We start from the raw sequence: 26,647 nt of genomic DNA on the forward strand, positions 1-26,647 counted from the left end.
TCTTGCTTTGTGCAGACTTGCCACCCAAGGAGAAAGAGAAAAACTCTGGTCATCTTTAGCAATATGTCATATACTGTTGTCATAGTTTACAGAAAGGTTTCTTAAAAAATACAGTCAAAAAAACAAAAAAGTTGACATGGAGTTTTCAGGACAATGTCAAACACAAAACTTAAAGAGAGTACGAAGCCTAATAAAATACTTATTACCTTCTACTTATGTTCAGTAATATCAGCAGTCCTGAAACGCCGCAGTCTCGCGGCAGAACGAGGGCTTTATACCCCCAATAAAAATCGGGGAATGCTTCCTGAAAGAGCAGAGCTTTGTGCTGTAGCTCTGCCTCTATTGTAGTCAATGTCCGCTGATCGCCGCCTCTCCCCGCCCCTCTCAATCTTCTTTCACAGAGAGGGGAGGGAAGAGGCAGAGATCAGCATGGAGATTTACTTCGGTAGAGGCAGAGCTACAGTGCTAAGCTCTGCCTCCCCGGGCAGCAAAATCCACGACTTTGAAAGTTGTGGATTTTTGCCCAGGGATTTCGGGGGTATAGAGGCATCGTTCTGCCACGGGACTGCAGTGTTTCAGGACTGCTGATATTGCTGAACATAAGTAGAAGGTAAAAATAGGTATTTTATTAGGCTTCAGAGTCTCTTTAAAGCATTATTATTATTCTTATTTATAGAGTGCCAATATTTTCCAGAGCGCTGTACAACGTTCAAAACATACAACAATGGGGAACACAGATACATGTGCAGTTCAACATACTATGCAGTCAAGATCACCAGTGACACGTGACAAAAGCATAACTTTTACAGCAATTCATCATACTTAACCACTTAAGGACCGCCCCCAGCCGATGGGCAGCGGCAAAGTCCGGGCCTAAACGACCGCAATACGCCCATCGGCGGGGGCGGCTGCGGGCGTGGTTTTGCCAGATCGCGTCTTTCGTGACGCGATCAGCCGCTGGCGACTGGCTCCGCCCACCTCGCGCTGTAACCTGCCGGCCGTTCGGAAGCGCCGGCGGGTTACTAGCACCCGGATCGCTGCACGGATAGTGTATAATAGGCTTTGTAATGTATACAAAGCCTATTATACTGGCTGCCTCCTGCCCTGGTGGTCCCAGTGTCCGAGGGACCACCACGGCAGGCTGCAGCCACCCTAGTCTGCACCAAGCACACTGATCCTGCCCCCCCTTCCCTCTGATCGCCCACAGCACCCCTCAGACCCCCCCCCCCCTGCCCACCCCCAGACCCCTGTTTGCACCCAATCACCCCCCTAATCACCCATCAATCACTCCCTGTCACTATCTAAAAACGCTATTTTTTTTAACCCTAAACTGCCCCCTCCTCCCTCCTGATCACCCCCCCCACCCCTCAGATTCTCCCCAGACCCCCCCCCCCCTGTGTACTGTATGCATCTATCCCCCCTGATCACCTGCCAATCACCTGTCAATCACCCATCAATTACCCCCTGTCACTGCCACCCATCAATCAGCCCCTAACCTGCCCCTTGCGGGCAATCTGATCACCCACCCACACCAATAGATCGCCCGCAGATCCGACATCAGATCACCTCCCAAGTGCAGTGTTTACACCTGTTCTCTCCTCTAAACACCCACTAATTACCCATCAATCACCCATCAATCACCCCCTATCACCACATGTCACTGTTACCCATCAGATCAGACCCTAATCTGCCCCTTGCGGGCACCCAATCACCCGCCTACACGCTCAGATTGCCCTCAGACCCCCCCTTATCAATTCGCCAGTGCAATATTTACATCTGTTCTTCCCTGTAATAACCTATTGATCACCTGTCAATCACCTATCAATCACCCATCAATCACCTCCTGTCACTGCCACCCATCAATCACCCCCTGTCACTGCCACCCATCAATCACCCCCTGTCACTGCCACCCAATCAATCAGCCCCTAACCTGCCCCTTGCGGGCAATCTGATCACCCACCCACACCAATAGATCGCCCGCAGATCCGATGTCAGATCCCCTCCCAAGTGCAGTGTTTACATCTGTTCTCCACCCTAAACACCCACTAATTACCCATCAATCACCCCCTGTCACTGATACCCATCAGATTAGACCCTAATCTGCCCCTAGGGCACCCAATCACCCGCCCACACCCTCAGAACACCCTTAGACCCCAGCCCTGATCACCTCGCTAGGGCATTGCTTGCATCTATTTCCCCCCTCTAATCACACCTTGAGACACCCATCAATCACCTCCTGTCACCACCTGTCACCCCCTAGCACACCTACCCATCAGATCAGGCCCTAATTTGCCCCGTGTGGGCTCTTGATCACTCGGCCAAACCCTCAGACCCCCTTCCGATCACCTCCCCAGTGCATTGATTGTATCTATTTTCCCCCCTAACCACCCCCTGAGACACCCATCAATCACCTCCTGTCACCCCCCTAGCACTCCTATACATCAGATCAGGCCCAATACAACCTGTCATCTAAGAGGCCACCCTGCTTATGACCGGTTCCACAAAATTTGCCCCCTCATAGACCACCTGTCATCAAAATTTGCAGATGCTTATACCCCTGAACAGTCATTTTGAGAAATTTGGTTTCCCGACTACTCACGGTTTTGGGCCCGTAAAATGCCAGGGCAGTATAGGAACCCCACAAGTGACCCCATTTTAGAAAAAAGACACCCCAAGGTATTCTGTTAGGTGTATGACGAGTTCATAGAAGATTTTATTTTTTGTCAACAGTTAGCGGAAATTAATTTTTATTGGTTTTTTTTCACAAAGTGTCATTTTTCACTAACTTGTGACAAAAATCTTCTATGAACTCACCATACACCTAACGGTATACCTTGGGGTGTCTTCTTTCTAAAATGGGGTCACTTGTGGGGTTCCTATACTGCCCTGGCATTTTAGGGGCCCTAAACCGTGAGGAGTAGTCTAGAAAACAAATACCTCAAAATGACCTGTGAATAGGACGTTGGGCCCCTTAGCGCACCTAGGCTGCAAAAAAGTGTCACACATGTGGTATCGCCGTACTCAGGAGAAGTAGTATAATGTGTTTTGTGGTGTATTTTTACCCATACCCATGCTGGGTGGGAGAAATCTCTCTGTAAATGGACAATTGTGTTTAAAAAAAAAAATCAAAAATGTGTCATTTACAGAGATATTTCTCCCACCCAGCATGGTTATATGTAAAAATACACCACAAAACACATTATACTACTTCTCCTGAGTACGGCGATACCACATGTGTGACACTTTTTTGCACCCTAACTGCGCTAAGGGGCCCAAAGTCCAATGAGTACCTTTAGGATTTCAAGGGTCATTTTGCGGCATTTTGTTTCCAGACTACTCCTCACGGTTTAGGGCCCCTAAAATGCCAGGGCAGTATAGGAACCCCACAAGTGACCCCATTTTAGAAAGAAGACACCCCAAGGTATTCTGTTAGGTGTATGATGAGTTCATAGAAGATTTTATTTTTTGTCACAAGTTAGCGGAAATTGATTTGTATTTTTTTTTTTTTCACAAAGTGTCATTTTCCGCTAACTTGTGACAAAAAAAAAAAAAAATCTTCTATGAACTCACCATACTCCTAACAGAATACCTTGGGGTGTCTTCTTTCTAAAATGGGGTCACTTGTAAGGTTCCTTCCTATACTGCCCTGGAATTTTAGGGGCCCTAAACCGTGAGGAGTAGTCTAGAATCCAAATGCCTCAAAATGACCTGTGAATAGGACGTTAGGCCCCTTAGCGCACCTAGGTTGCAAAAAAGTGTCACACATGTGGTATCGCCGTACTCAGAAGAAGTAATATAATGTGTTTTGGGGTGTATTTGTATAGATACCCATGCTGGGTGGGAGAAATCTCTCTGTAAATGGACAATAGTGTGTAAAAAAAAAATCAAACAATTGTCATTTACAGAGATATTTCTCCCACTCAGCATGGGCATGTGTAAAAATACACCACAAAACACATTATACTACTTCTCCTGAGTACGGCGGTACCACGTGTGGCATTTTTTTTGCACCCTAAGTGCGCTAAGGGGCCCAAAGTCCAATGAGTACCTTTAGGATTTCACAGGTCATTTTGCGACATTTGGTTTCAAGACTACTCCTCACGGTTTAGGGCCCCTAAAATGCCAGGGCAGTATAGGAACCCCACAAATGACCCCATTTTAGAAAGAAGACACCCCAAGGTATTCCGTTAGGCGTATGGTTAGTTCATAGAAGATTTTATTTTTTGTCACAAGTTAGCGGAAAATGACACTTTGTGAAAAAACACAATTAAAATCAATTTCCGCTAACTTGTGACAAAAAAAAAAAAAAAATCTATGAACTCACCATACTCCTAACGGAATACCTTGGGGTGTCTTCTTTCTAAAATGGGGTCATTTGTGGGGTTCCTATACTGTCCTGGCATTTTAGGGGCCCTAAACCGTGAGGAGTAGTCTTGAAACCAAATGTCGCAAAATGACCTGTGAAATCCTAAAGGTACTCATTGGACTTTGGGCCCCTTAGCGCAGTTAGGGTGCAAAAAAGTGCCACACATGTGGTATCGCCGTACTCAGGAGAAGTAGTATAATGTGTTTTGGGGTGTATTTGTACACATACCCATGCTGAGTGGGAGAAATATCTCTGTAAATAGACAATTGTGTGTAAAAAAAATCTAAAAATTGTCATTTACGGAGATATTTCTCCCACCCAGCATGGGTATGTGTACAAATACACCCCAAAACACATTATACTACTTCTCCTGAGTACGGCGATACCACATGTGTGGCACTTTTTTGCAGCCTAACTGCGCTAAGGGGCCCAAAGTCCAATGAGCATCTTTAGGCTTTACAGGGGTGCTTACAATTAGACACCCCCCAAAATGCCAGGACAGTGAACACATCCCACAAATGACCCCATTTTGGAAAGCAGACACTTCAAGGTATTCAGAGTCCGTGGCAGATTTCATTTTTTTTTTTTGTCGCAAGTTAGCAGAAATGGAAACTTTTTTTTTTGTCACAAAGTGTCATTTTCCGCTAACTTGTGACAAAAAATAAAATCTTCTATGAACTCACCATGCCTCTCACTGAATACTTTGGGATGTCTTCTTTCCAAAATGGGGTAATTTGGGGGGTATTTATACTATCCTGGAATTTTAGCACCTCATGAAACATGACAGGGGGTCAGAATAGTCAGAGATGCTTGAAAATGGGAAAATTCACTTTTGGCACCATAGTTTGTAAACGCTATAACTTTTACCCAATCCAATAAAAATACACTGAATGGTTTTTATTTTATCAAAGACATGTAGCAGAATAACTTTCGCGCTCAAATGTATAGGAAATTTTACTTTATTTGAAAAATGTCAGCACAGAAAGTTAAAAAAGTAATTTTTTTGACAAAATTCATATCTTTTTTGATGAATATAATAAAAAGTAAAACTTGCAGCAGCAATCAAATAGCACTAAAAGAAAGCTGTATTAGTGACAAGAAAAGGAGGTAAAATTCATTTAGGTGGTAGGTTGTATGACCGAGCAATAAACCGTGAAAGCTGCAGTGGTCTGAATGGAAAAAAAGCTCTGGTCCTTAAGGGGCGAAAAGACTGTGGTCCTCAAGTGGTTAAACAAGAACTGTCCCAAGTATACATTTCTTATTGTAACATGAATCATAATTTAAAAAAAAATAAATCTCATTCCACTTAAAGTCTAATGCGCATTTCATGGTTCATGGCTGCTTCAATGCAAAGTGCATCAATGAAATAAAACCAGTATTGGACCATAATCAAATTCCTAGTGGCTAGTTACAAACTGTAGACCTCCATTGGAGAATCTGCATGATCAGTCTGCAATAACCGGGTCCATGTAATGTGAGATAGTGAGCGGAGCTGTGAAACCAGCAACAGGCTTTATGTGGAAATACTGAGAGGTTTTAGCATAAAAATCATGTATTCATAAGAGATTTATACATGGGACAGTCCTTGTATTTCAATATGATGAAGTGTTTTAAGATTTGTGTAGGACTGTCCTGAAAAACCCATGCCAGCTGTTGAGATATATATCAACAATAAATGCAATTCATAAAATTAAGTGATGTATACTATTCTGTCCTAGCTTCAAAGTGCAGTGTAACATTCTACTAAGCATAAGGACGTTACAGGTTGCCAGTGGCCATGTCCTCTCTTGCCTTCATGGCCCTATTCTCTGATTCCTGTCCTCACTAAGAGAAAGCATGTGTGAGAACATCTGCCGATCAGTGAATTTCCTGAGGTCTGGAATGGTGTATAAGGCATTTAGGTAACATGCTCCTCTGTACCTTGTCACCTTTCCAAACATCACAACATGCATTATTTAAGAGCCTCCAGTTACACTGTTCATTTTAGAGGGAACCTGTTCCCTTAGCTCTTTTATACAAACTCTGGGGGACTGGAAGAGACCGTTAAAGTCTGGATATAGCAGAATTAACAGTCTACAGCCCAATGCTTAAAGGGAACCGGAACCCAGTAAAATTATTTAAAACAAACTAAATATTGCATACTTGCCTCACAGTCCGTTCCTCTCAGATGCTCATAATTGTCCTTTATAGTGCTCAATACAAAAGTTATTTTTCCAGTATTTCTCGGCAATTCTTCAGGAGAGGTAAGACCAACGCTGCCTCTCCTTTTTAGTGTTTTATCATATCCAGCACCACCAAACTAGCCTTTTGTTCCTTTCAAAATAGGCCCCCCAAGTGCATCTTGCATTGTGCCACTGAATTAAAGTTATGTCATGTAGTCACTTTAAATAAAGGCATTTCTTTAGTCAGAAGGCCACAAACTATTCCAAGAACAAAAACCTAAGAACAAGCGTTCTTGGAATCCATTATTGCAAATATTGCCGTTAAAACATGAAAGGGAGACACATGGACATACCAGTGCAATGTGGGCACCTTAACATGAGGGTAATTCCCATTTAACGGATGTTACTGATTACTGATGGAATTCAAATATATGAGGACATTAATTTCATACTGGAAACCACAAGTCAAAGAAACAGTATTTGGCAACAAAAACAGGGATTAGGGACATTAATTTGGTGACATCACCCTAACAGGAACTTATTTGAGCATATGGATCTTCTTTTTTGTTCTAGCAACAAATATGGACTGCATTAATGGGAGGGGGGGGTCAACTAAAGTGGAAAGCATTTGCAAACATTTTAATCTTTATTTTCTGAGGTCACATATATCTGTTCTTGTGTATAAAACTAAGATAAATGTACGACGTTAAAGTTAATCAATGATGAAGAGTAGCATAGATGGAGAAGTCTTGTGCAGTAAAAATCTGTGCACTGTAAAGTAAGCCACCTATCCGTGTTTCCAAGCAAAATAGGGAGTACACTGCCACCTTGTGGCACGACAAGGACAATAACTTCCTCTGAAGACTATTCAAGAAGAAAAAAAATGATGTACAGTGTGTAATGAGACAAGACTCATTTACACACGCAAATAAGATAAAATGGTGGAAGTTATCATAGGACTGTCCATTCTGTGGCACTTCCATTTCTGTAAATTGCATTTACACACAAATTTTGAACCCAGTGAGTCTGCACTTTGATTACACTGGCCTTGCCATTTACACGAGCCCCTAAAAATGCACCTGATGTGTACTGAAATTAAAATGAAATTATATCCATGACGGCTCCTGTACTTACATTCTGCCTGAATCCTACCTTACTCTGAATGTTGTATAGCAGAGTAATCCCTCTTGGTATGTTCTTATGGTGGTGCTAATGATCCAAGCTTTTTTATCCAATTTTACCAAATCCATGTAGTAGAAGGGTAAATTGAGTGAATATATTAAATGGATAATTTAGGAAGTTCCCTTAAAGGATACCCGAGGTGACATGGATACCAGAGCATAAACGTGTATGTACAGTGCCTAGCACACAAATAACTATGCCGTGTTCTTTTTTTTTTTTTTTCTCTGAAAGAGTTAATCAAGTATGTAAGTGGCAGTTCCTGTCTGAGTCAGGATTCGGTCAGTGTGACTCTCACTGATAAGAAAGTACAACTATAAAACACTTTCCTAGCAGACAATTGCTTCGGAGAGCAGGGAAGAGATAAATAGGGTCAATAGTTCATAGATTTGAGCTCTGGCATACTTTAATGACCGTCATTGAGCAAAAACAGTAAAAACTTAAAAAATATTGTATATTCCGGCGTATAAGACGAACCCCCAACTTTTCCGGTTAAAATAGAGAGTTTGGGATATGCTCGACGTAGACTTCCAACGCACACCAAATTAAAAAAAAAATCATCATATACTGGTGCTATGTATGAACAGATACTGGTGCTGTACTGTATGTGGTACCCAGTATATAACACTATACAGGGGATTGACTAGTTGGATTGGTCAACTCTCCCTCTCCCTAGGCAGAATGGTCAGCTCTCCTTCTCTCCGTTTATCAGAGCGGTATGGAAGAATAGATTGCGCTGTGCCCATAAAACACGCCTCTTCCATCCATCTGGCCCACCCTTGTATCCTTTTTACCTCCTTCTCTGCCCCTCAGATCTCGCACAAGTGCACCTGCGCAGCTTCACTACAGTCCTCAGCAGAGAGATCTGAGAGGCAGTAACAGGATAGGGCGTTTCACCCGGCATCAATGACATCTGGCGTATAAGACGACCCCTGACTTTTCAGAAGATTTTCAAGTGTTAAAAAAGTAGTCTTATACGCCAGAAAATACAGTAGATTTAAATATAAAATAAAACTGTGGAATATCTTAAAAAGTCATTTTTAGAAGAAGAAGGATAGATATAACTGTTTATTTCATTAGTTTATTTTCACCTCGGGCGTCCTTTAAAGGGAACCAGAGATGAACGTTTCACACAAAATAAACATATCAGTCGATAGCTTGTAAAGAATAAATGCTCTACCTGATAATTTCATTCAATCAAACTCGGTATGCACACCTTCAAAGTAGTAGACAACAGATGGGTGCTCAGTTGATAAACCAGACCTAACCAGAGGTCTTACACTAAATCATATACACAAAAATGACTGGCACACCAAGCAATAGTGATGCTTAAATCTGATTATATTATAAAGAAAATATACATAAACAGTGTACAAACAATGCAAAGACAATGTGCAGTGGGCTCTGCATGACAAAAAGTGGCCCAAACAATGAGATCATACATGCATGACAATGGGCAAACACAGCAAGAGATATAATAGACAATCAGTATAGCATGTAAGAATGAACAGCTGCTAAAGATGTAGCACAATGCTTCTGCAAAAGGCAGATCAAATGAATGGGCTGCTAGCAGCAGTCAGAGGATTTGAATGATTGTCCAGATAAGCAGAAATGGTTACCCTGACAGCGCTGTTTCGATTAGTCTTTATCAAAGGGTAAGAGGTGGTCCCCAGGTAGTGCTACCTGATAATTTCGCCACTCTGGTGTGCCTTTAGTGTTTTTTATCCATTATTGCTCCAGGAAAAATCAAATATGGCCGCCGGCTCATATCCCTTCTGCTTCCGGGTTATGAGTTGTTCTGGATGTGCTGCTGTCTAGGCTATATGAGACTAGGCTGCTGCAGCATTTCATCTGTGTGCTTTCATTTTAGTATGATGCGCAGCTGCCTGTAGGAAGTGTCTCTCATAGGAATGAAACTGCAGTCATCATCATTATCTATGCAGACAGAGTGCACACAGATCATATTGCAGCCACACTTGTCTGTTTCAGAGCTTCTCTCTCAGCAGGAGCAGCCCCTCCCATGTCATCACAGCTCTCAGTATGCAAAGCAGGAAATCTGAGCTAGGAGGTGGCAGGCTTGGGCTTGAAAAGACTCCACAAAAGAGTGACTCAGCTATAATGATTCCAGGTCAAACCTAGACTGAGCCATTCGGTGATTCTTATCACAGCTGCTAATAGACTAATTAAGCAGATAAGAATGAAACTAAAAGCAGGGTAGGTGTTTACGGTCATGCTCCCACTGATAAATGTAATAAAATACATGAGGGTGCTTCGTCTCTGGTTCTCTTTAAGGTGGTTACTAATGATAAAATGTCTTGCAAAAAAGCATTTGAGCGACCATATTTCTAATCGGAAGTGAAATCGTTCACTAAACCATAAAACAAAGCAATCTTTACTTCCTATCTAGCACAACCTACAAGAAAATCCAAACTCTGGTTCAACGAAAATCCGATCAGACGACTATTTTTATGATCGTTCATAATCCATTGTGCCGATCAACAGAAATTATTTAAAACCAATCCAATCAGAATTTCTGATCGCTTGAATGATTTTTCGCTAGACAATGGATCGTTAGTGGCCACCTCTACATTTGTCATACTCACCATCATGGCCGTCCGCGGGGCTCTCGGGTTCAGTGGTCCGGGGCCAGCGGCAATCTATGGATGTCGGGGTCACAAGCCAGAGGTCGGGACAGGCGGCAATCAACAGACGCTACCAAGTCTTCTCCACCATTAGCGTCACCGTTCTCCTGACCACTTGCTGAGGTTATTCCAGTAGCGACCTGGTAGGGCACTAGGCAGCAAAGTCCCACATCCCCCTCAAGGGGGTGTGATCCTGCATTCCCCTCAAGGGAGTGTGGGTGAAGACCCGTGGTCACCTAGACGCCACTACTCGGCAACACCTCTTCCATAGTGGGAGGGTCAACTCGGACTGAAGATCTACCTGAAGTCTAACACATTACATAGAAATTGAAGGATTGGATGAAAAAGATTGGATCATTAGTGGCCACCATTAGCAAACACAACTGTCAGAGCAGTTGCCAAGAGCTCAAACTGGCTGTGATGCTGGCTTCTGCCCTTCACAGTCCAAGATGTTTATTTCAGTTCTTACTCACCTTGCCCTCACAATGCATAATCAGCTCAAAAAGGTAGGAGAGTCATCCAGAAAGTAAGGACTTTTTGTTTGAAATGGCAGTGCAGGGTATTTGAACAGTGTAATTTAACTTGCAGCTGTCAGGATATCTTCTCTGCTCCGCTTTTCAGATGACTTAAAGTGACTCTGTAACAAAAATAGTTTTTTCTACCATCCTACAAGTTCCTAAACCTATTCTAATCTGTTCTGGCTCACTGCAGCACTTTGTACTATGACAGTCTCTGTAATAAATCAATGTTTCTTTCCCCTGTCAGACTTGTCGGCCAGTGTCTGGAAGGCTGCCAACTCTTCCGTGCTGGTCTGTTCCTCTATGCACACTCCAGTGTGTGTTTTATTTACATAAGCCAGCAGCTTCTCTGCTATCTTATCAGTGATAGAAGAGAGCTGGATAAAAATCCTCCTCCGTTAGGCTGTGAAAGTAGCTGGCTGACACATACTGAGGAATTACAAACACATGCAGAGCTGTCTGCAGGAAGCCTGTAATGTTCAGTGCATGAGAGAAGAAGGGGACAGAAGGTAAACACACAAATGATCTCTTGAGATTCAAAAGGAAGGTTGTATACAGCCTGCTTGTGTATGGATGTATTTTCTATGTGTGGACATACTGTACATCAACCTACTTCCTGTTTTGGTGGCCATTTTGTTTGTTTATAAACAAACTTTTAAAAACTGTTTTTAACCACTTTTAATGCGGCGAGGAGCGGCGAAATTGTGTCAGAGGGTAATAGGAGATGTCCCCTAACGCACTGGTATGTGTACTTTTGTGCGATTTTAACAATACAGATTCTCTTTAAAGACCCGATGTTCCCCAGAATCTGATCATAAGTAATGGTGACCAATATCAGGAAAATGGTCAAGTCAGATTTCCACAGCAGCATGTAAATGACTCCGCTTATTTGAAAAGGCAAATAAGCACATACTGAATTGTGCTAGGTATGTATGAACAAGCCTTGAACCTAACATGGCACTTGTTACAGTTTACAGTATAGAGGATATCATACAGTGACTGAAATAAATTCACAGTATAACAATACCGTATACTGTATGCAGCCAGGCACTATATAAACAGTAATGAGTTTTACTCACCTGGGGCTTCCAATAGCCCCCTGCAGCTGTCCGGTGCCCTCGCCGTCTCCCTCCGATCCTCCTGGCCCCGCCGGCAGCCACTTCCTGTTTCGGTGACAGGAGCTGACAGGCTGGGGACGCGAGTGATTCTTCGCGTTCCTGGCCACAATAGCGCCATCTATGCTGCTATAGCATATATCATATACCATATAGCAGCATAGAGGGTGCTAATGTGTCTGGGAACGCAAAGAATCACTCGCGTCCCCAGCCTGTCAGCTCCTGTCGCCGAAACAGGAAGTGGCTGCCGGCGGGGCCAGGAGGATCGGAGGGAGACGGCGAGGGTACCGGACAGCTTCAGGGGACTATTGGAAGCCCTAGGTGAGTGAAAATCATTTTTTTTGTTTGACTTGTCCCGTTAACATTTTTCATTACCTTGGGCATACTACAACAACCAGAGAGACTGAGGCAGGGAACACACTTGACTTTCAGTTTTCCGCGCGCGTTTTTCTGCATACTTTTTCTGCACACCAAGTGTGTTTCCATGCAGGAAAATGTGCACGTTTTTTCCCAGCAGCTGATGTAATTGATAAAGAAAAACTACCAAAATGTGTAGAGTCATGCAGAATGTCAGTTTTTTTTTCTGCGTGCGAACAACACAGTAAGTGTGAACTAGCCCATTGATTAACATGAGTTCTCAGTTTTTCTGTGCAGAAAACGCATACGAAAACGGTCAAGTGAGTTCCCTGCCTCAATCCTGCCTGATCACTATTGTTACTCTACTGCAGATCTCACAGTACAAGACCTCCTGCTCATCCCCCCCACTACTCCAAAGAAGAGAGTAGGAAGCTCAACAAATAATAAAACCCCCCACACAGAATAATAGCACTTATTAGTAAAACAAACAAATAGCTGCCAACCATTCAACTTGATCCTGTCGCTCTAATGGAAAAAGCCAATAGTATAGTCAAAATAAAAATGTTATTTTATTTGTTAAAATTCCTGCTCACTGCAAAGACTGTAGTAAAATAATATTGGTTGTAAATGCCAAACTCACATCATTTAAACATCACGTGTCCTTTCACTAGGAGTTCCCCTTTAAAAAAAAACAAAAAAAAACAGTTCCTCTAATAGTGTCTGGTTAGTGTACTCATTAAGGGCCCATAGGAGACCTGGGTTAGAACCTCGGCTCTTCCTGTTCAGTAAGCCAGCACCTATTCAGTACTTGGGCCTGGTGCCCTAGTGGCTGCAGCTCTGGCGCCTTGAGTCTGTCAGTAGAAAAGCGCAATATAAATATTATTTGTTTTGTCTAATAAAGAGAAAAAATGAATCTTAGGGTTGATGATGCTATCACAAAATCAATCTTTAGTTGCTTGGGATTTCACCAATAATGTAGATCAGTGCAACGTCCTCTATTTAGTGCATACAATTAAAGTTCATGCATGTTTGAAATTTTGAGGTGCAAGAATAGGTACAGCGGAGGTTGGAGGCAGTCAGCATCATCTATAGTGGGTGAGTTAGGGACAGCTGTACAAGTCCCTTGTAGTTCCACAGCCGTCACCAGTTTCTGTCTCTCACTGTGGACAAGGGATCTTTGAAATCCTTCTACCTGCTGAGCATACATACATTCTCTAGTGCAGGGGTAGGGAACCTATGGCTCGGGAGCCATATGTAGCTCTTTTAATGGCTACACCTGGCTCACAGACGAATCAGTAGGGGTTGATTTACTAAGCTACACTGCTCAAGCAGCACAGCTTAGTGTGGCAGCACAAATCAAATGTTCAAAGTAGGCACGCTACTGCTGCAGCATGCACTACTAACTTACTTGCGCTACCCAAAAACGAACAACGGCTGCTCCAATTGTCCCACTCTGGACCCTGTCAGGTCCAGTTACTATGTAGGACGAGATCCCCGCACTTTGATTGGGCCAATAGGCTGACTGTCATTTGACAAGCAGCCTATTGGGACAAAGTGTGGGGATCTTGTCCTACAAAGTGAATCAACCCTCAAGTCAGCTAGCTAATTGTACAAGCTGTCAGTTTGTATTTCTCCTCTCTGGCTGTTGGGGAAATTGCTGATGTTGCTGAAACCCAAGAGAAGCTGAAGAGGTGTCTGACACTGCCGCTACCCAGAGGATCAACTGTTTACACATCATCATGGCAACAGGGACATGAGCCCTACTGTCCCAGTTTGAAACATAAAATTGTATGGCTGTCATGGAATTACATTTTAAAATATGTGGCGTTTATGGCTCTCAGCCAAAAAGGTTCCTGACCCCTGCTCTAGTGTAACCATGGTGCAGATATCTCCCGATTAACAACTTCGTATTTCATTGAGGACTGTCAGGCTCCTCAGCTGATAGCAGCATGTCTGTACAGAAATCATACCTACACTGTAAGCTGCAAAAAAAAAAAAAAAAAATCACTGACTGCTTTAAATGACAGTTATTGAGTGTCAGTACGAGGCTTAAGCTCCGTCTACATGGAACCATGTTCCTTATCAATCGAGCCGCTAATGCGGCTCGATTGATAAGATCCATCAGGTCTGATTTTGCCGCCGCCGATTCGTTGCTCGTTCCCCACGAGGGGACAATGGCAGGGAATAGAGCGGAAGATAAGCGGCGCGGCGACGAGGGTGGATCGAATCCGACGCATGCGCAGGCAAGCAGGGACACGGCGGGTACGCGTGGGGATGCGGAACAGGTGATCCGGCGGCTAATCGAGCCGCCGGATCGCCTCGTGTAGACGGGGCTTATGAGCTCTGCTTAAGAATATATACAGGTATTGATGAAGCTTCATTATATTTGAATGAAAGGGCCACACTCTTGTAAAATGCATACATTCCACTGCCAAGGAATTATCTTTAGAACGTAGAATTCATTTTACCTCCATGTTCTAGGAATACTCTTACACATCTTTCTTTACCACGTGCTGCTGAGAAGTGAAGAAGAGTCCATCCATTAGCATCACGACCATTAGGCGAGTAACCTTGTTCCAGCATAGTGCGTACAGTGTGCACATCTCCTGCAGCCACCGCCGCCTGTATCCGCAGCTCCTCCTGTAGCTCAGGATTCCTGCGGCAGTGATGATGTAACATCCTCCCACTTTGCTTTTCTTCACTATGGAGTCATGGGGCCAGAGTGGTTGCCTGTCATGTCAAATACACAACTTTTAAATTCAAAAATAATTTAGGTCAACCTTGAAGCAGGATCTTAAAAGTGTAAAGTGTGTGTGTGTGTGTGTGTGTGTGTGTGTGTGTGTGTGTGTGTGTGTGTGTGTGTGTGTGTGTGTGTGTGTGTGTGTGTGTGTGTGTGTGTGTGTGTGTGTGTGTGTGTGTGTGTGTGTGTGTGTGTGTGTGTGTGTGTGTGTGTGTATATATGCCTCTGGATCTAATGCTGTCTGGTCCCAAGTCGCCAAGTGTGGGCCCCAAAAAAATTACCAACAAGGGCTTGTAGGTAATCAAATTGGGGCCACTCTCCTCTTCAGGCACGAGCATGGCTGTACTGCATCTGTGCAAGCACGAGTGGCTCGTGCAGCATGGTTGCACTCCTGCCAAAAGAGAAGCATGGCCCCAATATTAACCTCCCTGGCGGTAAGCCCGTGCTGAGCACGGGCTATGCCGCCGGGAGGCACCGCTCAGGCCCCGCTGGGCCGATTTGCATAATTTTTTTTTTGCTGCACGCAGCTAGCACTTTGCTAGCTGCGTGCAGTGCCCGATCGCCGTCGCTACCCGCCGATCCGCCGCTATACGCGTCGCCGCAGCCCCCCCCCCCCCTAGACCTCGTGCGCTGCCTGGCCAATCAGTGCCAGGCAGCACCGTGGGGTGGATCGGAGTCCCCTTTGACGTCACGACGTCGATGACGTCATCCCGCCCCGTCGCCATGGCGACGGGGGAAGCCCTACAAGAGATCCCGTTCTTTGAACGGGATCTCTTGATCTCCGATCGCCGGCGGCTGGGGGGATGCCGCTGAGCAGCGTCTATCATGTAGCGAGACCTCGTCTCGCTACATGAAAAAAAATAAAATAAAATAAAAAAAAAAAACGTATTTGCTGCCCCCTGGCGGATTTTGACAAACCGCCAGGAGGGTTAAGGAGGGTCCCGGGCAGCAGTGGAGGACAGAGTGGGAAGTCTCTGAAGGATCCAGAGGCTTACCTGTTCTTAGGTAATTAGTTTTGGACATTTATTATGCCTTGGGTTCTCTTTAACAGATACCAGCCATTCTCACTTCCAAAAAACATTGTTAAAGGATGTCTCAGTCCTGACTCAGACAGGAAGTGACTACAGTGTGACCCTCACCAATCCTGGGGCTCTGTTTAGCAGGGGATCACGCGCAGGTTGCGCGCGCATCTCCTGTGTGGTGGGCGGAGCTCCGCCTTTAGTCGGAAGACTGTTACACAGCGAAACCGCCGTGTATTTACATGTACAGCGCTGCGATCAGCAGCAGCGCTGTACTGGGGACAGCCGTGTGACACGGCTGTCCCCCTGGGGGACAAGAGAGCGATCGGCTTTCATAGGCAGAAGCCTATGACAGCCAATCGCCAGAATTGGCCGGCTGGGGGGAGGGAGGGGTTTTAGCAAAAAAAATAAATAAATAAAAATTATTATTAAAATAATAAAGTAAATATTTGTTTAAAAAAGTGTGTGCGTGCGTGCGTTCAGACCCCACCAACAGAGAGCTCTATTGGTGGGGTGCCTTAAAGCTGCAGTGGCCAATTAAGTAAAAAAATAGCCTGGTCAGTCCTCAAGAGGTTGAAGCATAGTTCCCCAACCCTGTCCTCAAGGCCTACCAACAGCACATGTTTTGCAGAAAACCACAAACAATCACAGATAAGGTAATTAGTGTCTCAGCATAGCTGATTAACTACCTCTGTGGATTTCCACAAAACATGCACCGTTAGTGGGCCTTGAGGTCAGGCTTGGGGAACACTGCTTTAAAGGATATGAGGTGCTGTTTCATTAAACTGAGGCAGCACCCACCACCAGAGCTGGAAGAGGGAACAGAGGAAAGGTATAAAGAGCTGAACTGATCGCAATACAAGTATTTAATGACACCTATCTGCCTTCCAACAAAATATTTGTAACGCATTTCCAGAATTGAGGCGCTGTAGGAAAAGCAGTTCATTTTGGCCCAGTATGAGGCATCCACTGCCTCAATGCAATGCTGGTCCATAAGTTTTTTTTTTTTTTAATCTGAGAGTTTGAGCTAATGAAACTGGGTATCTCAGCTTGTCTAATGGGCAAATTTTGATCAAGCGAGATTGGTTATATTTAAAGAGAACCAATAATTATTATTATTATTATTATGTACTCATATAGCACAGACATCTTCCGCAGCGCTGTACAGAGTATATAGTCTTGTCCCTTAACTGTCCCTCAGAGGGGCTCACAATCTGATCTCTACCATAGTTAAATGTCTATGTATGTATCGTGTAGTTCAAGTATTGTAGTTTAGGGCCAATTTTTAAGGGGGAAGCCAATTAACTTATCTGTATGTTTTTGGGAAGTGAGAGGAAACCGGAGTGCCCGGAGGAAACCCACACAGACACGGGAAGAACATACAAATTCCTTGCAGATAGTGCCCTGGCTGGGATTCAAACCGATGACCCAGCGCTGCAAGGCAAGAGCGCTAACCACTATGACACTTTGCTGCCTTAAGTGAGAGGGATCTGTAGGCTGACATATTTATTTCATTTTAACCAATGTCAGTTGCCTGGCTATCCTGTTGATTCCCTGCTTCTAATACTTTTAGCCTTGGACCCTGAACAAGCATACAGATCAGAGGTTTCTGACAAAAATTTGAAAATCTGGTAAGAATTCTTACCCATAACAAAAAAGATCTGATAACTACCTTGCTGTCCCTCAGTGTGCACTACATACTTCATTATTCACCCACCCTCACAATTTCCAGCTTACCATATATACTCTGCTATAAGTCGAGAAATTCAAGTCTAAATTCAAGTCGAGTAAGACCTAAATTTCTTAACTTACAGCCAGGGGGCAGGGTACCTCTTTCTCCTAATAATGCTGCAGTGGACCGGGGCTCTCTTTCTCTCCCTCCCTCCTCCTATTAATTGCAGGAGTGTTAGTGTTCCTATAAAATGCTCCCCCCCTCCCCCCCCCACGTGTGTACGTGTGTGTGTGTACGTGTGTGTGTGTGTGTGTGTGTGTGTGTGTGTGTGTGTGTGTGTGTGTGTGTGTGTGTGTGTGTGTGTGTGTGTGTGTGTGTGTGTGTGTGTGTGTGTGTGTGTGTGTGTGTGTGTGTGTGTGTGTGTGTGTGTGTGTGTGTGTGTGTGTGTGTGTGTGTGTATGTGTGTACACAAACACTCCTGCAATTAATAGGAGGAGGGAGGGAGAGAAAGATAGCCCGGGTCCACTGCAGCATTATTAGGGAAAAGGGAGAAGCAAGAGTCAGGGAAAGTTAGAGTCAGGAGGCAGGGGAAAGAGGTGGGGGATGAGGTTAACTTGTATCCGAGTATATACGGTACTTTTTTCCACATATACAGTATATGTCCCGGAGGTTGGTCAAGCCAACAAGCAAGGAAATATATGATAGCAAATAAATATGCATTTTCTAATGTAAACATACTTGGGCATTGTCAATATCCTGTACTGTCTGTAACTGAACAAAAGCAATGCATGTTCAATTTAACTTTCAAGTTTTGGCATTAAAGAGGGGGCAAAGTCACGGTAAGGATAAGACAGGGATTTCCCAGCCGATTGACTGGATGCTGAACACATATGAAACTCTAGTGGAGATTTAAAAATAAAAAAATAAAAATCTTGGAAACTCACTTTAAAGTTTAAACTAAAAGCATAAAAGAACATCATGAGATGTGCAGTAACAATACAGTAGCCACATACCTCTCACGCCTTTGTCACACTGTTTGTGGTGCTGTTTGATTTCTTCCGGCTAGACACACTGACACACATTGCAACAGAGAAATATATCCTCACCTGTAGTGAAATATACAAACTTAAATAAATCAGCCAGGAGGCAGCATTAAATCTGATAGGATATCTACCAATCAAGTAAGTGCATATCATACATCCAATGTCACTACTGACTGACTTATCTCCACATCAGACCAGTGATTCCAGTGCTGAACATCCTATCCTTTATTTAAAAAGTGTACCAGAGACGACGCATACTTACAGTTTTATACATACCTGGGGCTTCCTCCAGCCCCATGCGCACAGATACGCTCCCACACCGCTGCCTGAAGCTCTGCTACTGTGTCCCATAACTTCCTCCAGTTGCTGCCGGTCTGCGCAAGAGGAAGTGCGCTCTTTTCATATCTCTCCAGAGCACAATAAGATACAAATAATTGGATTGATGCAGAATTATGCAAATTGTGTATGAAAATATACACAGCTTGAAAATGGACCAATCGAATCCCACCTTAGTGGGATTTGACTGGTTCATTTTCAAGTTGCACACATTTGCATACAGAATGTAAATAATCCTGCATCAACTCATAAGTATTTGCATCTCATTGACTATTCTGAGTGAAGAATCCATAATGGAGAAGGTAAAGAGCACCCATAAACAAGAATTGAACTTCATCCCAATCAGTACCTGACACCCCCTTTGCTAATATTGTGGTAAAACCCCTCCCACAGTGTGATGTCAGGACCATGGTCCTGATGGTTTCCTGCCTGTGACCCTCATTGCATTGTGGAAAATAGTTGTTTACAGCTGTTTCCAAATGCCAAAAAAGCAAGCAGCATCTCCTTCCACTGACATCACCTGCCAGCAGTAAAAATTTCACCATGTGATAAATGTCATGGGCAAACACTGACTAAATCATTTATACATAATTATTGTAAAAATGAAGTCCTTTTTTTATTACATTATTTTCACTGGAGTTCCTCTTTAAACACTTCTGCCAATTTTAGTGGGACTAAAGATAGAATGTTAATTTTAATAGTATTCATAATAAGTTGGAGTTCCTCTATAAATGAGAGAATTTTACCTTTAACTGCACCATGTAAATAAAAAAAAAAACGTTGGATGCACAGAGTCTATCAATCTGGAAATGTAAAGAAACACGACATAATGTGTAAAGCACGATTTGGGTAATTCATATATTTTCATGACCTCCCTTCCCCTCTCACACGTGATTTAAAGCAAATAATCTCCTTTACTATATCCTAACCGAAAGAGATTTCCAACCGGATTTAAAATGACTGACCATATGGAGAGATTTCATATTACTGATGTTCAGAGGAGTAAATAAAGACTTTGCATCCCAATACAAGGATTTCAGTTTAACAATGTGACCAATTGGCATTCTATAAGGGTCTGTGTAAGAATTAGGCTTGCCATGGGATGTTACTTGCTTTATGAATGTTATAAGTGTAGCAGATTTGCCGGAGGATTGGGGCTGACCTGCCCTATTACACTTGTAACGAGATAAAGGGAGGGGGGACACCAAGAGCCCAATAGTGTGATATTGTATAGATGATAATTAATAATGAGTAATATAACAATTTAATACTCACAAACCAGGGTTACCATTAGGCAACCACTGTGAAGGCAGGTGGGGAGATTAACCTGACCCCACTCAGGATTAAAAGTCGCTCTCTGTAGATGGGAAGAAGATGGGTACAACCCTCCACCAAGGGTGGACTTAGCAATATGTAGAAGCTTTCCAGAGGCGCCAATAGAATAAAAGTCACTTAAACGAGCTTAAAGAGACTCCGTAACAAAAATTGCATCCTGTTTTTTATCATCCTACAAGTTCCAAAAGCTATTCTAATGTGTTCTGGCTTACTGCAGCACTTTGTACTATCACAGTCTCTGTAATAAATCAACTTATCTCTCTCTTGTCAGACTTGTCAGCCTGTGTCTGGAAGGCTGCCAAGTTCTTCAGTGTTGTGGTTCTGCTATGAACTCCCCCTTCCAGGCCCCTCTATGCACACTGCCTGTGTGTTATTTAGATTAGAGCAGCTTCTCTCTTCTCTCTTATCTTTTACAAGCTGGATAAATCGTCCTCTGAGCTGGCTGGGCTTTCGCATATTGAAGAATTACAGACAAGGGCAAAGCTGTTTGCAGGAAGAAAAGAGCAGCCTGAAACTTCAGTGCATGAGAGATGCAGGGGGAAAGAAACACACAAATGATCTCTTGAGATTCAAAAGGAAGGCTGTATACAGCCTGCTTGTGTATGGATGTATTTTCTATGTGTGGACATACTGTACATCAACCTACTTCCTGTTTTGGTGGCCATTTTGTTTGTTTATAAACAAACTTTTCAAAACTGTTTTTAACCACTTTTAATGCGGCGGGGAGCGGCGAAATTGTGACAGAGGGTAATAGGAGATGTCCCCTAACGCACTGGTATGTTTACTTTTGTGTGATTTTAACAATACAGATTCTCTTTAACCACTTCGTCCACAGGTCAGTAGATATACGTCCTCTGGGACTTCATCTAAGCTACAGGTCAGTAGATATACGTTCTGTAGCAGAAGCAGTGCTGTGCAGGATTGGGCTCGCTCCTGTGCACATTTCTGGCACTATTTGATGCAGGACCAATTGGTGAATGGGAATATAAATTTTCTGAGCCAATGAGATTAATTTTTACTATTAAAAATACTTGTATTTTCTCATTTCATAGTGAAAAACACACTTTGTAGCACTATTTCAGAATCAAATATCTTCACCATAAATTGTGACAGGAACATAATCGAAGTTTTGTGATAAGCAGTAAGAATAGCCAAACAAAATGTGTGTTTTTTATCGACAGTAGCACTTTTTATTTTTAAACTGGAATTGGTAAAACTGAGAAATACATGTTTTTTCTATTTTTTTCTTTGTTTTCCCATTAAAATTCATAGAAAACAAAATTGTTTGAGGGAAAAAATGGCATACAATGAAAGTCTAGTTTGTCTTGAAAAAAACAATATATATTTCATTTCTGTGTCATAGGTAGGGATAAAGTTATTTCTGATTAAATAGGGACATAGCTAAACTGTCAAAACTGCTCTGGTCAATAAGTTGAAAACAAGGTCTGGATGCGAAGTGGTTAAAACCGATGGGGCAGTGGTGGGCCTATCCCATCCATGCAGATAAAGCAAACAAAGGAAGGACTGTGGCATCAACAGTCAAACAACAATTTTATTTATACTCCACAGTAAAAATAGGCAACGCGTTTCACGGGCTCAATCCCGCTTCATCAGGCCAATCAAAAAGTAGCATACAGCTTAACAGCATTAAAACCACACTGAGGCGCTCAGTGTGGTTTTAATGCGGTTAAGCTGTATGCTCCTTTTTGATTGGCCTGATGAAGCGGGATTGAGCCCGTGAAACGCGTTGCCTATTTTTACTGTGGAGTATAAATAAAATTGTTGTTTGACTGTTGATGCCACAGTCCTTCCTTTGTTTGCTTTGTCTGCATGGATGGGATAGGCCCACCACTGCCCCATCGGTTTTAAGCTCGTTTAAGTGACTTTTATTCTATTGGCGCCTCTGGAAAGCTTCTACATATTGCCCTGTTACACTAAACTCCTTCATGGCCTGACTTCTTTATAGAAAAAAATACTATTATAGTTTGTTAAAGTCTAAAGTTTAGTAAAAGTCTAAAGAAACAACAGTTGCCTCATTAAACATAAAATGACAGTAAAAAAAAAAAAAATTCAAAAGAAGTAAACAATTGTACATATAGCTGGCTTAGCTAACTAGTTAATAGATAACTTAGTTCAAATTTACTTTAAAATGCTGTTCTAGGAGAAAAACAAAACTATGCTGCAGTCCTCCACTTCATCTAAAGAACAGTCATGTGACCACTGCTCTTACCCACTTCCTCACTGCAAGACAATGTTTAGCAATCTAGCCCTCTGGGATATACCATGTCCCACAAGGCCCAGCATAGGGGATGTGGGCTGTTGTGTCATTTAAGGATACTTATACTAAGCCAGAAACACGTCATTGTCCACATCATTATAAGAAAAGAGTGCCAATTGCTTGCCTGTCATGCTGATCTTTGCCTTTTGTAATGTCTTGCATGGAGCATGCAGCTAGCACAGGAAGAAAGGAAACAGAGCATCAGGCACTTGTTCTCTCTCTAATCAATACAATAGGCAGATCACTAAGACACCTATTTTTTTGTTTTTGTTTTAGAAGTAGATTACAAACATGGAAGTTTTGAAAGAGGTCATATCGTATTTATAGCCTTTTCAAAATACTTCACGGGTACAGATGTTCAATTTTTTTGCCTGGAAACCGCTTTAAATTATACTAGCAAAAATCGTATCATCATAACATACAAGTTAAAAATGATAAATGTCTAGATTACCTCTGGTCTTTTCCTGTTGCTTCTACAAAGTCAGAGATGGCAGACCTATTAATAACAAAAACAGAATTCGAATAAATCAAGGACATAATAAACACCATAAACTCACTCACATTTCTATCTTTTACAATAGCTTGAAAGAAAAAACAGGTTGCTAGCAACCACTTGGATTCTGACTGTCAATATGCAATTTCACTTTCCAGTGCCAGTTAGAATCTGCAGTGCTAGCCTTCTTTAGGGGACCCAGAAGGGGACCTCATAGGGAAATTCAGCTAATGCGTTTGGGTGTCTAGCGCCCACTTGAAGTGCCAGGTATACAATAGGTTGTAATACACCCACGCTATATGGCCAATCACATCATTTTGTGCTGTAAGAGGGTGCTGTGATTGGAGAACTGTTCCCTATGAGGTTTCCTGCTGGGTCCCCCAAAGTAAACTAGCACCGAATCTGCTGCTTTGAAATAAACACAACTCTAGTTTTTCAACCACACTGTCAAGTCAAACTAGTAATGATCTCAGCCATGATTTCAACATTTCTCCTCTATAGCTGTGAACATGTTAGCTTTCCCTGGTTTAAAGACAACCTCAACAAAAATCTAACATCAGTACAGCTGTCCCACAGTGTAATGACCCAATTCCTATGTTCCTAAGTCATTAGTGATCTGCTGGGGTGGATCACTAATAAATGACTACTATCGTTAGGCAATTTTTGTCCCTACAGTGGGGCACAATCTGCTATTCCTCCCTCCACACTAGCTCTAAGCAGAGAGCAGAATGTCTATATTGCAAATATTCCTAAACGGTCACCTTAAACAATCATTAATGATCACCTTGTGCAACATCTACTGACTGCCTGCATTGACCTTTTGGTGACTTCAGTGCCATTCCCCAAAATAAGCATGTACATAGTACCATATTAAAGTAGGTACCATAAGACCTATTGCATAAAAAAGTAAACTAAAATGTATGTGGCGTACACACCGTTTCCAAAAGTTTACATGTTAAAGAAAAAGGCATCTTCTCGGCTTTAGAAGGAAGGCTGTTTGTTTGGGGTTTTTCTTCCTGTTAATGGAAATTAGAAGCAAATGTAGAAGGATGCTGGCAATGCCAACACAAATGACTATCATGATGATTCATCTTTTATCTTCAGTAGTAGTTGTAGTATGAATCACACACCTGCAATATTCATAAAGCCAAATAAGTCTTAACACCTGAACTTCAAACTTGTTCTGTCTTCTTCCTGTAACTGCTCAAGTTTGTAATTCACATCCGTACAGAACTGTACGGAGTTTGAAACCCAGGTACATTTGCAAATAAAGCAGCAAGGTTTTTGCAGCTAAACATTTTATTTAATTGCATACACAGCAACCAATACCACTCCCATTCTGATCACAGACACTGAAAGCAGAACCAAACAAACACTTAGCTCACAATGCTCAGTTGTGTTGCTGAATAATTCTGCATGTCAACTCACTGCCCATACAATTTTATGGGCCTGCTCACAGTACTGCATTGTAACTGTTCATGTTATTCTGACTCCCTACATGCAGGCTTTGTATTAAAGTCTATGCCCAGTCTCCATTGCAGTTCACACACATTATAACGTGTGCCTTGCGAAATTGATCACTGAATCAAGCTCGAATGTTACAAATAATGTATTCCTCTCCGATTTGTATATGTAACGCATTATTTATCTGCCTTACAATAATACCTTTGGGACGTAAAATGTAGACCGGCACATGAAAAACAATTTTTGCATCAGCCCTACATGACACGTACAAACTACTCCTTCTATAAGGTAGCCCAATATCAACAAAATTGTGTCAGTGAAAGTGTTAAAGTGAAGCTCTGCTTTCACTAAAATCCTTTCAATTCAGTTCTGTACTACGGCAAGCGTAGCTCTTTTGTGCATAAAAAAACAACAACATATCTATAGCACTGAAATAAAAATCTGTAGTATATGTAAACTTCTGTTAAACAAACAATGCGCATTACAAAAGCAAAACCAGGAGCACCATTTAGTTTGATGGAAATGGATAACTTTACAAAGCTGCCAGTTAAATGATCATTAGATTCGGGCTTTGATATGGTCAATCACTTCCATTTCCAGTCTAAGGGTTTACATATGCAAATTTTTCATCCATCTCTTCAAGGTGTTCCTAACCAGCATTCCCTAAAGCCTCTTTCCAGTCCCTGGAATAGTCCAGGATTTAGACATGTGAAGCAGGGACTACAGCTATGTGTAGCTAATTTCACATGCTCAAGGGCATATTTCTAAGTTATCTATACTTTCGGGAGAGCACAGACTACACAGATATACAAACGTGTAGCCTTTTGTCTAATTTTAGAAATGCAAAGCTACAGCTATCTTAAAATTGAAATGAAAAGATAACTTCAAACACTAAAATTACAAAGTGACTTATGGTCCACTTTTATATACTGATTACATTTTATTTTCACAGAGGTGGAATCCTTTAATACACGGTACAATGCAAATCATGAAGCAGAACCATTTTGGTAGGCCCTAATACGTCATGTATTTGTTGCTTTAGCACAGAGCTGGAGGCATAGCAAGCTATACACACCTTTCAGCACACAGACATGGCTGAGAAGGGCCCAGGCTGGGTAGCACTGGGGCTATGTTTCCAGTAATGCTAGCTGTGTACAGAAGGGAAGTCGGGCAATGCAGAATACAGCAGTGGTGTATTGTGATAACTTGATACAATGGAGATACAGAACTGAGCAGTCACTGGCTGTGGCGGGGGAGCCCGCTGGCCATTGTTGCAGAGCAGTGGGTGCAGGGGTCGGGCACTGGGTGTGAGGGCCTGCCTGGCCAGTGGTGAGCTGCAATGAAGGAAGGGGGGAGGCTTACTATTACACAGACACACTCACCCCCGGGAAACACCACTGCCCAGCGCCTCACACCGCTCCGTACTTCCCGGGGCCTGCCCCATAACCCTCCGCGATAACGGGAAGCAGACACAAAATCCCCCTCAACAGCAGCCAATCACAAAGCAGCGCCGCAAAGCGAGTTAGAAAGGCTGCAAAGTACAACACAGGACGGAGCCAGCGCATGCGCGGTTGTATTGTGAAGTCGAGCGGCGCGGGACGTTGCTTGCGTTTATTGGCTAGCCATCCTTCCACACATCCCCCTTGTCCGCAGAGTCCCCAGTGGTTGCCAGGCAACGTCTACTAGCCGCTGTAGGCAGTTAGTGCAGGCGCTGTGCTGTCGGAAGTGATAACGTTCGAAAGCAGAGCTGTGTTCTTTTCTTTGGCATTATATTCTATTATCATCTTATAAGGAAAAAAAAGTATATAATAAAAAACCTTTTTATCAGAGCGGTTAAGAAATGTTTAAAATAATAAATTATAGATGAAACAAACACATCTGAGTTCGCATTCTTTCTCTGAGTTCATTAGCCATAGATCCAAGCTTTC

At 42.8% G+C, this 26,647-nt stretch overlaps 1 protein-coding gene across 6 annotated transcripts in view; it reads right to left on the reverse strand.

Moving 5' to 3' along the window:
• ASB7 (ankyrin repeat and SOCS box containing 7) overlaps positions 1–26,307 on the reverse strand; it is a 42,199-nt gene extending 15,892 nt beyond the window's left edge. The window contains exons 1-5 of one of the 6 annotated variants that reach the window (XM_068275098.1): positions 26,102–26,307; positions 23,214–23,258; positions 22,887–22,935; positions 18,784–18,876; positions 14,808–15,069 (exon numbers count right to left, since the gene is read on the reverse strand). In XM_068275098.1, coding sequence (XP_068131199.1) covers positions 14,808–15,018 — 211 coding nt within the window. In that variant the 5' untranslated portion in view covers positions 15,019–15,069; positions 18,784–18,876; positions 22,887–22,935; positions 23,214–23,258; positions 26,102–26,307. Of the gene's footprint in view, positions 1–14,807; positions 15,070–18,783; positions 18,877–22,886; positions 22,936–23,213; positions 23,259–24,385; positions 25,516–25,794 lie in introns of those variants that run through there. The other 5 variants (XM_068275100.1, XM_068275102.1, XM_068275097.1 and 2 more) reach the window with 5 other exon arrangements.
• Between the last annotated feature and the right edge of the window lie 340 nt (positions 26,308–26,647).

This window comes from Hyperolius riggenbachi, chromosome 3 (assembly GCF_040937935.1).
Source record: "Hyperolius riggenbachi isolate aHypRig1 chromosome 3, aHypRig1.pri, whole genome shotgun sequence".
Taxonomy (NCBI): Eukaryota; Metazoa; Chordata; class Amphibia; order Anura; family Hyperoliidae; genus Hyperolius; species Hyperolius riggenbachi.